The 13,749-nt window shown below is 37.9% G+C and overlaps 1 protein-coding gene across 11 annotated transcripts in view; it reads left to right on the top strand.

The window, feature by feature from the left end:
• NFKB1 (nuclear factor kappa B subunit 1) overlaps window positions 1-13,749 on the top strand; it is a 117,948-nt gene that overhangs the window by 72,996 nt on the left and 31,203 nt on the right. For all 11 annotated transcript variants that reach the window (XM_063611144.1, XM_055296888.2, XM_055296887.2 and 8 more), the window contains 5 exons: window positions 2,894-3,057; window positions 4,897-5,055; window positions 6,552-6,656; window positions 8,841-8,932; window positions 10,632-10,770. In XM_063611144.1, coding sequence (XP_063467214.1) covers window positions 2,894-3,057; window positions 4,897-5,055; window positions 6,552-6,656; window positions 8,841-8,932; window positions 10,632-10,770 — 659 coding nt within the window. The remainder of the gene's footprint in view (window positions 1-2,893; window positions 3,058-4,896; window positions 5,056-6,551; window positions 6,657-8,840; window positions 8,933-10,631; window positions 10,771-13,749) is intronic.

Genomic DNA, 13,749 nt, shown 5'->3' with positions numbered 1-13,749 from the left:
AGCTATTCAATGTACTTGTGTACAAATTCTGTCTTCTGGATCTATTTTTGATTAGTTTTTGTCCTAATTATGAATTATATTTTTCTGTTTCTTTCCATGCCTGTTAGTCTTTTATTGGATGACAGGTATTTTGAATTTTGTATCATTGAGTCCTGGATTCCTTTTTTTTTTTTTTTTTTTGGTATGCTTTTAAATATGTTTGAGGATTGGGATGAAGTTAAATTTGGGAACAGTTTGATTCTTTCTAAACTTACTTTTAAGCTTTATCAGAGAGACCAGAGAAACCTTTACTCTAGGGTTAATTTGACATCATTACTAAGGCAGTACCTTTCTGAATTTTCAACCTGATGCTCCATGTATTACAAGATTTCTTGAACTATTCCAGCCCTGTATGTGTTACAATAATTTTTCTGCCTCCACCTCTATGGTGGTTCTTTTCCCAGCTTTGACGTATTTCCCCACACACAGCACTCAGCTGAAGACTCCAGTGGTCTCTGAGTATATCTCTGTTTGCGGTTTCTTCCTCTCCGGTACTCTGCTTGTGAGTTTTAGCCTCCTTGGCTTCCTCCAGTATTTAACTGTGTCTCCTCAACCTCAGAGATTGCCAGGCTCTGTTGGGGTTCCTCCTTCCTGTGCTGCAGCCTGGGACTCTCTAGGCATTAAGCCAGAGTAATTACAGGATTCACCTTATTTATTTCCCTTTTCTTAAAGATTACTGTTCTGTGCTGCCTGTTTTCTAGTGTCTAAAAACCATTTCTTCATGTATTTTAGATATTTAAGGTTCAATCCAGTCTGCTTTACTCTATCGTTACCTGAAGCAGAAGACTGACTTCTGTACTGTTTCATTTGTTAACCAGAGTAAATCCTTCATAACTCACATAATAAATTAATAAGGATGATGTTTTTCTCACAGGGACTAGATTAGGAATATACATGAAAAGCATATTATTGACAGTAAAGTGTAAGGTGCTACACAGATGTTAATCATTGCTATTACCAAGGAAATAACCCCGTTTTCCTGCAGTTAGGGAAGTTCTATATGGGAGTAGGGCTGAAAGGGCCAAAAGATGGAGGTATTGTTTCTGAAAAACTGCCTGTGCTTCTATGCATATAAGTATGTCATGTTGCATATTTTTCTGTGCTGTATTAATTCATGTATTCATTTATCAACAGATACTTATTAAACACTCATATGTCAGGCATTGTTCTAGGGACTAGAGATCTCTGCCTCCAAAGAGCTTGTTTTCTAGTGGTATATTTTCTGTTCTGTGTCTTAGCTATCCACTTTTTTCATCTGCCTGGACACATGACTTATTCTGTCTCTGGGCCTCTGGTATGAGTGCTCATTTCATTCTGCCTTATAACTCCTATTTTCTTCCCTGCTTTATCTGACCTTCCTACCTTAGCTTGTTCGTTCTTTCCTTCAATCCAGTTGTCATGAAATCTCTTTCTTTCCTCTGCTAATTTGTTTTCTTTGTTTCTGAGTAAAAGCCAGAGATCTGGCTCCCTGCTTACCTCTCGGAATTCTTTACTTACTTCTGACAACTTGCTCATTTCACTCCAGCTACATTGACCTCCTTGCCTTTGTTGTGTTTTGAAAACACCGGCATGGTCCTACCGCAGGAATTTTGCACTTACTGTTCCTTTTGCCACATTCATCATTCATATGTTCATGCCTTCCCCATCACTTCAAGTTTTTGCTCTGTTGTCATCTTTTTACTGAGTGTCCTTCCTGACCTCTCCCTACTTTAAAATGTTATGCTTTCTTCTACTACCTCTCCTGTTCCTCATTCCTACCTTATTTTTCTGGATAACACTTATTACCTTCTAAATTGTATTGTATAATTTACTTGTTTCTTCTCCACTGTCATACTAGCATATAAATTCAGTGAAGGTAGAGATTCTTTTACTGCTGACAAAAGCATCTAGGACATTTCCTGGCGCTGATAAGGATCTGCATAAATATTTGTTGAGTGAATGAATCTCCTTGGTAAAGTCCTTTTTTGTTTTCCTGTTATATTTATTGAATAGACTTCTTTGTTTCATGTACTTTAATTTCAAAAGTGAATGGCTGGAACATTTTATATATTTTCTTATAAATCATTTTCGTTGCTTTTTAAGCTTATCACATATTTTGTTTTATAAATATGTAGCCTTCGTGAGATATAAGATTCTCCATCCCTGTTTACATGTATACTTACATGACAACTCTGATGGTCATAAATAATTCCAACCTTATAGATAACTCAGGAGAAGATGAGATTATAGATAGACTTTAAATCCCATTCAGAAACCCAAGGACGATTCAAAAGGAAAATAATCATTCCCAAATATAATACTCCTCTTATTCTTAAGAAGTGTTAGTATTATATTTTTAATTTTTAATTTTTAATACAGCTCCCATAGAAAATACTTTAAAATGAACCCAGTAAGACTTCCTCATTAAGACATATAGACACATATGCTCCCACTCCCTTAATCAAATTTGGAAGTCAAATAAGCTCTGAAAACCAAAACATTCTTCCAAGTTTATCGCAGACTCATTTGATAGTAAAAACCAATCTGACCTGATGTGTAGCTGTTTATAGTCTTTATCTTTCCATTTGGTGAATCCAATTATATATTTCACTGCGGAAATACTAACGTGTTTGACCACATTGTGTGCCCCAGACCTGCTTAGAGTATTATGTAATATGCAGTATATGCCATATATTGCCTTTCTAACATCAAAAATACCCTAAATTCTGAAATGCATCTAGCCCCAAGAGATTTGTATAAAACATTTGAGGGCCTGTGTATTTTTTTTAAATTTACAAGTGAAGCCAGATTCCCTAGACATTAAGTGCCTAACTTTTGGTTGTTGTTGCTGCTACTGTTACTATTTTTTCTCCAGCTTCGCAAACCTGGGTATACTTCATGTGACAAAGAAAAAAGTATTTGAAACACTGGAAGCACGAATGACAGAGGCGTGTATAAGGGGCTATAATCCTGGACTCTTGGTGCACCCTGACCTTGCCTATTTGCAAGCAGAAGGTGGAGGGGACCGGCAGCTGGGAGGTAAGCATCATTTTCCTGGCCTTGCTCCTCCAAGGGGTCCAGGCTTTGGTTTTCATCTGTATGAATTATATGTTCATCTGCATCCCTTCCAGTCTCTACCCCACACTGCTGTCACCTTTTCGCTGCTCAGAAACCTTTGATGGCATCCTGCTACTTCTAGGATAAAAACTATAGCTCCAGAGCCTGTTACACAAAGCCCTCCTTCTCTGGCCCCAGCAACTTTCAGCCTCATCTCCAGACCACCTTGCATCCTCCTCTCGCCATCTCTGCTCTCTGAATAACTGAGGCATGTTTATACCTTTATATGTGTCTTCGTCTACCAAAAACACCCCACCGTTTCCATTTCACCCTCTCGAAAACCAATGCAGAAATCAAGACTTTGTCCAAAGAACGCCTCTGTTTTACCTTCCCCAACTCACCTTATTATAAGGCATTTTTCTTTCTTTGGGCTCTGCAGACACATTATAAACTATTATCTTTATCATAAAAATTGTATGATTTTCCATTTTCTTGCCTTTTCTCAAATTTTTTTTTCAACCCCATTCCCTGTCCCACCACATGCCCCATTTCTACTTTTGTATTTTGTCCTTTACTCTGGCCATCCAGTCACCATCTCATACTCACGTGATTCAAAACCGATTACCAGTTTTCAACTAAATATACTCCATCTTCTGATACCCAGACTCAAAACCTTCCCATTTCTCTGACTCCCTCTCCTCGCCTGTGCTGCGAGGCTGTGGTGCAGCCATTCCGTGCTTTCTGGCATTCCACACTATATTCCATTTTCATTGTTCCACTTACGGTAGTCTTCTCCCTGGTCTCTGTCCCTCCCCACTTCTAATCAAGTTTACATCTTGTAGCCAGATAGATATTACTGAAGTTCTGTATCTTGTTGCTGCTCGGTGTCTCCGTTTTGCCTACAAAATCCAAATTCTGTAAGTTGGCTTTTTGGATCTCCCAAGAGCTGGCCCCAGGCTGCATTTCCAATCTGTTTCCCATTTTGCCCCTTCAGGTCAAACTCTACTACTTAGTAGGAGCACCATGATTTCTCACGTCCCTGCCTTGGCACATTCTTTCTATTTTTGCTCTCTCCTCTTCCTGGAATGCCTTTATCCACTCTCTTGTATGAATGTGTTCAAATTCTGCCACCTTTTTGATATTCAGAGCAAATGCCTCTTCTGCTCCAAAGCCCTCTCAACTCTCTCCTCCTTTGAAATCCCACATCACTTCATTTGTAACTCTCTTGCAGTACTTGTCTCTTGAATCACTACCTTTTATGATATTATAGCTTAATTATGACTGTATCCGTCAGCGTGAAAACTCCAGCAGGAGGGAAGGAACCAGATGTCACTGAGTCATTCAGTTCCTTCAGAAGTTATTTTTGAGTACCTACTATGTGCTAGGCTGTCTGCTTGGCACTGTGGAATGAGCTCAATCCCTGTGCCCAAACAGCTTTTGGAATAATTTGCACACTTCTCAATACAGCTGGTGACTAGTAGGGTTATTCAATTCCATTCCATCACATCCTGTGTGCCTTTAACTCTTATTGTAGGGAGGAAAGGGAAAGGTGGGGGGAGGACAGGAGAGGAGGGAGGCGATCTGATACATGGAAGAGAGTTTTTACTGTAATCCGGAGAAAATGCAGGTCTTCTTTGATGCCTTTCATATTGGATGACATAAATGAGGCTGTTTTTAACATTTTATTAGCAATATGAAGAGTTTCAAAAGAGGAAAATGGATTTTTATTGTAAGTTTACATTATTTGGGCTTTATAAAAGCATGGTCTTTTAAATGTTCACACTTCCCTGGGCATGAATGGACTGTGCTGTATGGCCCTAGATCGGGAAAAAGAGCTAATCCGCCAAGCAGCTCTGCAGCAGACCAAGGAGATGGACCTCAGCGTGGTGCGGCTCATGTTTACAGCTTTTCTTCCGGATAGCACTGGCAGCTTCACAAGGCGCCTGGAACCCGTGGTATCAGACGCCATCTATGACAGTAGTGAGTACTTCACTTCCAACAGGGGGCACACCAAGAATAGACTTCCAGCCCTGCCCTGCCATTTACTTGCTAGCTGAGTCCTGGGGAAGGTAACTCAATCACTTTAAGCCTCAGCTTTATCATCTGTAAAATGTGAATAGGAAAATCTAGCTTGAAAGGTTGATGTCCAGGTTAAATGAGATATTTTAAGAGGGGCTCAATACATGTAATTCTTTTTCCTTTGATGTACATTTTTTAGTCTTTTACATGAAATGTCACATCTCATCTTATTTATGAATGTCTTGCTATAAAGATATATGGTTGATACTTTTAGAAGGGAGAATAATCCCAATTTTCTTTGGTGGTGGAGGGGCTCTGGAAAGAAGTTAATAAAAGACAACTATTATTCTTACCCATTTTCTTTCCCATATGTTACTAGCTTTATCAAGAGAGAAACTTGAAGTTAAATGAATGAGTAGCAGGGATAGCATGTGACTTCAAAATCCTATTTCAAGCCGGGTTTGGCGTCATGCCCTGTAGTCTCACCTACTTGGGAGGCTGAGGTGGGAGGATATAGAGTTTCAGCCCAGCATGAGCAACATAGTGAGACCCCACCTCAAAAAAAAAAAAAAAATATATATATATATATATATATATATAAAATTTATAGTTCCTAGGACTTTTAAGAGTTTTACAGTAATCTTCAGCATTTACCATGCAACTTTCTTGTTTGATTATGCATAGGATTGATTAGACAGATATTTCCAAAAAGCCTGCAAGCATAGTACTCAGACTCATTGAAAGTTTATAGAATTTGGCCTGTGTGGCAAACTCCATGCTCCAAGTACAACAACTAACTGAATTCTCTAATTTAAACAAGTTTGAAGGGAAGTGAAAGGTTATAAAATGATACAGACTCATACCACAGAATCACCTTAAAATGCAGCTGTTGGAGAAAAAAAAAAGGAAGCTTTATGCTATTACCACAAGAAAGTTTTGCCTCTTCACCACACAGAATCCTAATTTAGTTTGGGAAAAAGAAACATAACATCCCCATTTTCCTTACCTGTAAAATAAAAGGTAGTAAGTAGTTTAAGAAAACTGTACTTTTCCTAAAGTTTTTAGGACTCTTGTAAGTTATGATAATAGCAGAATCATAGAAATAAATTTGGAATTGAAGTCTTGACCTCATTGAAAACCCAGAAATCAATTAGCTTGGTACTTCCCAATACATCAGAAAAGCTCTTTCTCTTTTTCTATCAGTCTCTCTGTGTTAGAGGGAGAAACAAATACCTATTCCTTTCTACCTCATTTGTTTTGGTGATCATAAATGACCCATGCCCAAGAAGTATTCCGAGAACTTCAGAAGCCATTCTTGTTTTATTTACTTTGTTAGTGAAAGCATGTATTTAAGCTTTGTTTTGGTCGTGTGTGCTAAGGGGAGGGTCCTACCTAAAGGACTGTCTTGTTGAGCTGAGGATTAATCATATTATTTGTTGTTTTTCCCCTGTGAACAGAAGCCCCCAATGCATCCAACTTGAAAATTGTAAGAATGGACAGGACGGCTGGATGTGTGACTGGAGGGGAGGAAATTTATCTTCTCTGTGACAAAGTTCAGAAAGGTAAATACATTCTCTGATCTCTGATCTCAAGAGGTGAATTACAATTCTGAGTGTGTCTGTGAGTCACATTTCAGCAGTGGACAAGAAACGTCCCTCTGCTGCCATAGAAAGTCTTAAAAAGCATTTACATTTTACCTCTTCCAAATGTAAATTGTCTGTGTTATTTTTTCCTAAGTCAACTAATTCACTTTTAGATTTCCCACGGAAGTAAAAAGAAATAAAATCGTGATAATTATAATCAGTGACTTTCAGTATCTTTATACATTAAAATTAGTATCTGTACTTTGTTAAACAAAAATAAATAATAGCCCATTCTTGACACACATACAAACACACACACAGAATAAATAATGTTTTACATAGTATTAAACTGTTTTTATTTATTTTGCAATGCTTTGATATAACACTGAGAGAACTTCTCTGAACACTTCCACAGATGCGATGTTAACTAAGAAAAGGAAAGAAAACAGGGAATACAGGGAAATTCTCAGAGCACTTTTCTCTCACAATTTTCCCTTTGTGGAAAAGTTCTTGGCATTTATCTTTCATTAGATAAATTACAACATTGATAGATTAGTAAAAGCTGAGGAAAATGTGTTATTTTCTCAAACTGCATTCTTTCTTTTTTTAAATAAAATGATAGTTGGAAAGTGTAGTATAATAAATATCTATTTACTACAGGGTGAGCATTTTCAAAGTAAGCAGATACCTAATTGAAAATATAAATAAGTAAAATAAATCAATAAAAGACATGGCTTTTAAAAAAATTACCATGTGAGATTAAATGCTCTGAGGTATATAGTCAGAAAAAAATGAGATCAGATTTTAAAGTAAACACATATATACTTATCCAAAAAAATTTACAGGCCAGGCATGGTAACTCATGCCTGTAATCCCAGCACTTTGGGAGGCTGAGGTGGGAGGATTGCTTGAACCCAGGAGTTTGAGGCTGTAGTGAGCTATTATCATGCTTCTGTACTCCAGCCTAGATGACAGAGTGAGACCCTGTCTCAAAAAAAAGAAGTTGACACTTTCTCTGCCTACACTAGTGTCAGCTTTCTTCCAATCCACTCTGTCCAAGTAATACTCATTTCCAGATTCCCGGGTGTACATACTGTGAGTAAACACAATCTGAGTACCTTTATTTGTAAATGAGATCCTTAGTCATCATCATTACATTGGAATGGCTTAGTAAGAAACGTCTTGTACTTGGCTTAAAGAATCTCAATAACTAGGTCCAGTGTAGTCCTGCCTGAAGGCAAAGGAGATTTTAAGATGTTTTATCCATTCCTAGTATTTCTAAAATTCTACTTACATAGAAATAAAAACTTTGTTTCGTAAGACAATAGTGTGGCCCTTTCTATGAAATGGAAAGTGAAGCCAGGAAGATGCCAACCTAAGTTATATTGTCACATTTCTGTAGAAGTAAATAGAGTCCGTGACTAGAGTGTGCAATTTAAGCATTGCATTTTAATTAGAAGGGACCTGATCATTATAGTATTTTGACCAATTACTCAATATGAACTAAGAGACTATTATAGTGAGACAGTTTAATAGTGTGTTAAGAGCCTGGACTCTGAAATTATACTGTCTCTGTTCAAATCCTCGTTCCTCCAAGTACTAGCTGTTCAGCCTTGGATAAGTACTTAACCTGTTTGGACCCCGGTCTCTGTTTTGCAAAGTGAGGATAATAATAGTACCCATCTACATCACAAGGTTGTGGTGAGGATGAAATCAGTTAATATGTGTATATATGAAGCACTTAGAATAGCATCTACCATACATTAACAGTAGAACTTATATAAGTTAATTATTTTTATGTACATCTATATATTGAATTGCATTGCCTCGTTGGATTCTAATATTCTTCCACCATCGTTCATGTTTCTCAGGATTGGCTTAAGGATAGAGAAGCAGTAAGGTCAAAGATTAAAAGAAAATTCAGGTTAACTAGGTAAATCCTGTATTCTGTCATTGTGAATGAAACTTGGGGTGCATTACTGTGGTAAATAATGAAAAAAGTCAGTAATTTGTGAAGATTTTAGAAGACTTAACATTTTGATCTTGTTTTTTAAAAGTGTAAATAGATAGTAGGTAGAATATTAAACCAGTTTTATTTTTCAGCATGTTTATAAATATTATTACACTATGTGAAATTACAGACTTCAATGTGATTGTTTGCAGATGACATCCAGATTCGATTTTATGAAGAGGAGGAAAATGGTGGAGTCTGGGAAGGATTTGGGGATTTTTCCCCCACAGATGTTCATAGACAAGTAAGTGATTCATTATTATTATTATTATTATTATTAATCCTTATTATTTTTAGAGATGGGATCTCACTCTGACACCCAGGCTGGAGTGCAGTGGTACAATCACAGCTCACTGTATCCCCCAACTCTTGGGCTCGAGGGATCCTCCTGTCTCAGCCTACCAAATATCTGGGACTACAGGCATGCTATCATGCCCAGCTAGTTTTTTCATTTTTATTTTTTTTGTAGAGATGATGTCTTGCCATCTTGCTCAGGCTCGTCTTGAACTCCTGGACTTAAGCGATTATCCTAGGTTGGCCTCCCAAAATGCTGGGATTATAGGCATGATCCATATTATTATCATCATTTTACACTTTCTGCCTTATTGAAATTTAGTACTTAGCTTCCATCTATAAAAAGGAAAAATCATAAATATTTAACTTCCATAAAACAGTACTATTTTTAAGACTCATGCAGGTCATCCAAAAAAGTTACCTACTGTAGAGTTATGGGCAAGGTTCTGTTAGATCGTTTGCTCTGAGATGTTGGCAAGATATTTAATTGCTGCCTAATCCCCTAACCCATAAGACAGTGCCCCACAGGTCCTTTAATGAAAATGTTTTTAAGTGTTCTACCAAAGTAATTATGATGAGACCTATTTTATGATAACACCTAATTATGATAACACCTTAAAAGGGTGTTCTAGGAGTCATCTTCTAATTGAAGCTGATGTTGTCCTGTTAAATGAAGATTTCCCAATGGCAACTGATTAAATGACTAACAGATGATAATGCTGAGCCCCCATCTTAATGATTATTCTCCTATTTACAAGTAATTGAAGAGTGTTATGTTAACAAAAAATTGGAAACAATCCAAGTATTCATCAGTAAGTGGCCAGTTAAATTATGGTCTATCCTTTTGATGAAATATCATGTAGTTATTCAAAAGAATGAGTACTCTGTGAACTAATATAGAAAGATCTCAATTATACAGTGTTAAAATATTTTAAAAGATGGGTGTAGAACAAAGTGTGTGTAGAAATGATTCTATGTTCATGCATAAAGAAATTCTGGAAGGATACCTAAGAAATTAATAACAGTATTTACCACCGGCTGGTACACTGTAGGAACTGCATGGATGGGGAACAAGAATGTCAAAGAGAATACCATTGTATGCCCTTTTATATTTTACAAGATCTTTATCCCTGTGAATATATTACATAGTCAAAAAATCAAACTGAAAAATGCTGAAATCCATAACATACCACCAAGAACTAATGTGTTATGATGCCAATGTAAGCAATGTTTAGTTTCTTCTCTTCATCACTGGCCTGTAGCCATCTCTCTCTTTCCATACCCCGTCTTTCTGATGTTGCTATAAATAATCTTGGAGGCTTTTAAGGCTGCTTTGGAAGAGAAGTAAGTGTATGCAGTGAATTTTATAAGCATGATATTTACAACTAGAAGACATTTTAAATAGACAAATGAAATAATAAAGCTTCATAGCACAGCGTTGTATTTTGATTTTACAGTAGCAATTTCATAAAAATGTATCGGTATAGAATTCTGAGTTTGGAACTTTCTCCAGGACACGGTGTTTTTTAGTACACTGTGTCTAAACATTGGGTATAAAGAAAAGCATAAGGAATGTGTTTAATGAGTAGCGTTACTGCAAAAAAAAAAATGTAGTCCTACACCAACATGTGGTTCTTCGTATCCTGCAGTTTGCCATCGTCTTCAAAACTCCAAAGTATAAAGATGTTAATATTACAAAACCAGCCTCTGTGTTTGTCCAGCTTCGGAGGAAATCTGACTTGGAAACTAGTGAACCAAAACCTTTCCTCTACTATCCTGAAATCAAAGGTAAGTCAGTTGTTTAAAATCTTATGCTCATATTTTATTTTATTTTTTGTTTTTTTTTTTTTTTTTTTTTTGAGACAGAGTCTGACTCTGTTGCCCAGGCTGGAGTGCAATGGTGCAATCATAGCTCACTGCGACTTCGAACTCCTGGCCTCAAACAGTCCTCCTGCCCCAGCATCTCAAATAGCTGGTACTACAGGTGTGCGCCACTATGCCAGGCTAATTTTTTTTTGTTACTTTTAATAGAAATGAGGACTTCCTGCGTTGTCCAGGCTGGCCTTAAACTCCTGGCCTTAAGCAGTCCTCTGGCCTTGGCCTCCCAAAGTGCTGGGATTATAGGCTTGAGCTGCCATGTCTTGCCATTGTGCTTGTTCTGAGAAGAGGACAGGCTAATTAGAAAAGATGAGTTAGTCACCTTCTTTGAACAGCTTTCTACTAACAAGTCCATGGATCTATGGTGCTTATTTTTAGAGGAGACAGTAGTATATTATTTTGAGGTCATGGAATTAGTCCAGCTTTTTAAAATAATGTTATTTTCACCAAGCTTGTATGAGATTTAGACATTGAGAATTTGTTTTTGAATTTGAAAATCTAACATTTATTGACTAACTCAGAGTTCAAGCAGCTGAGATGAAAAAATCAGGCTTGCTATTTAGGAGAATCAGCCAGTTTGTCAACCAGCCTCAGGCGGTGGAACAGAAAACTTTGCCAACATGCACTGCAAAACTATGAAAATGAGTAAGGCATCATTCTTTCTCTCACAAAAGGTGATTTAAGAAAGGGCACTCATAGTTTTCTTAAATAGTTATAATGTAAATTATGATTTTAATAAGTACCAAAAGTGAAGCATCCATAAAAATATATGAGAATGTTGAAGAGAGAGCCCTTGGTCTCTTTATTCTAAAGCAGCCTCCAAAAAGAAGGCTTCATCGAGGAGATATCATTTGGCCCTCAACATTTGGGGTATATTTCAGCAATTGGGTGTTAAACGGAGAAGGAGAGGGTTCTCTAGGCTTAAGTTACTTGAGGAGCTTAAAGAGAGAGGTAAACACAGTTAGCGTTTATGCAGAGGGAAACAAGTGTTCTGAGCACTCGGATGGACGTGAAGGCCAGTGTAGGTAAGGAAGGCCAGGGCCAGGCTAAAGAGGGCTGTGAGTGGCAGCTTAAGAATTTTGCATTAATTCTGGAGAGGGATAGCCAGGCCTGCCTAGGTTTGAAATGATGGCTCTGACTTCCTTATGTCACCACTAAGGGTACCATTTAGGAGGCAGATGATGAGTCAGAAGAGTAATGCAAGAATCCAAGTGAGAAACGGTACAGTTAGCAAAGGTCCTAGTGCCAGGAATGAAAGGAGATGGTGGACTCAAGAGAGAGTGCAGTGATACTGTGTTACAGTGATACTGTCAAGAGGGCCTAGAGGTCAGAGGTGTAGGAGAGACGGGGAGTCATAGATGGGTCTAAGACTCCCTGACCAGGAAGCTTGTGATGTGGTTGACTTGATGAAAGGAACAAGGGAGCAAAAGTAGATTTGGGTGGGAAAAGAGGGAGCTCAGAGTAAAACATGTTATATTTTGGGTCCCTGTGGGAAAGTCAAGTTAAGTTCTTAGTAGGCAGATCAAAAGGCAGAACTGGACCTCAAGAGAGGACAGGGTGAGAAATTTAGCATTAGAATCATCTCAAAACGAGATATAACAGGCACCAACTGAGTCATCATTCGAAGGTATTTCTTAAACTAGAGTCCACTGATCCCCAAAGAGTCTGTGGATAGAAATGTACTTTAATATCATCAGCTTCTTTTGTAATCCTGTTTCGTATTTTACATAGTGAAAACCATGATTCTGAGAAGAGATCCATAGAGTTCACCAGACTGCAGAAGGGGCTGTGGCACAAACAGAATTAGAAACCCCTCAGTTGGAGGGAAGTGAGACTGGGAAGGGTGGTCAGTAAAATGATTGCCACGGGGCACCCAGATCCTTGCTGAGGTTGGAAACCGCAAAGGTGCAGCAGCAACAAGCCACATGGGTGGGTGTTGGCTCCTGTGAGAGCAAGATGTGATAGGTAATCTTTGAAGAAGGCTTTCCTTTCCTAGAATTCGTGCTGCCACAGGAGCGTTTAGAAAACGGTTCTGCAAGTTCTTGTTTTTTTTCTGAGGTTGTGGCCTCTCCATTGTTTGGTCAGATTTGTAGTGCACTCTATATCCTGGTGGTTTGAAAACACAGTCAGCACAATAACTTTTCTTTCTTCACATGAGATTTCATACAAAATCCCAGTGTATGGACATGGTAGGCTTTGGTTAAAATAGGGGTGAAGGGCCCTGCCAGCTCGGCCTTCCGAGAGGCTGTCCCACCTCTCCTTACTTCCCTGTCAGGAGCTGCCGGAGGTCTTTTGAATGCTTCTGCCTACACAAAACGATGTGAAAATCACTGCTTTAATTTAAACACCGTTCTTTAAAAGTAGACACAGAAGAAAAATATGCATAATTTTTTTAGACTTTCTGAGAAAAAAAGTAGATTTCTTCTCCAGAAATATGTCTTCAAATAATGTCAGTTTTTGCTAACACAGAGAATCATGAAGAAAGAAAACCCAGGTTACCTGTATGTGTATGAACTTAGAAACATTCAAAGCTCAGCCTGGTATCTAGGCTGCCTGTCTCCCTTTCCCAGTGGTATCTATGCCTCAGAAAAGTATGTTATAGTGGGGGCATGTTCAGATGATTACTTTAATGCTTTGTTATCATAGTAGGAACTATCCAATGCAGGGATTAGAGAATGGGGTCACCTGAAAGTTCAAAATTGCACCTGTATGCTTCATGCACCTACCTTCCAGGCTGTCATTGATTAAGAGCTTCATACAATACAAAGTATAAGAACTGTCTTGGGAAATACTTACCCATTGAGCTCTGAAGGAAAGAATGGACAATGTATATATATATAAGGACAACAAATTACTTTATTCTATAGAAACCTTCTGGATTATAAAAAC

The sequence above is a fragment of the Symphalangus syndactylus genome, chromosome 10 (genome assembly GCF_028878055.3).
Source record: "Symphalangus syndactylus isolate Jambi chromosome 10, NHGRI_mSymSyn1-v2.1_pri, whole genome shotgun sequence".
NCBI lineage: Eukaryota > Metazoa > Chordata > Mammalia > Primates > Hylobatidae > Symphalangus > Symphalangus syndactylus.
Note: the sequence above shows the minus strand (reverse complement) of the source record. Positions and strands in the feature narration are given on the sequence as shown.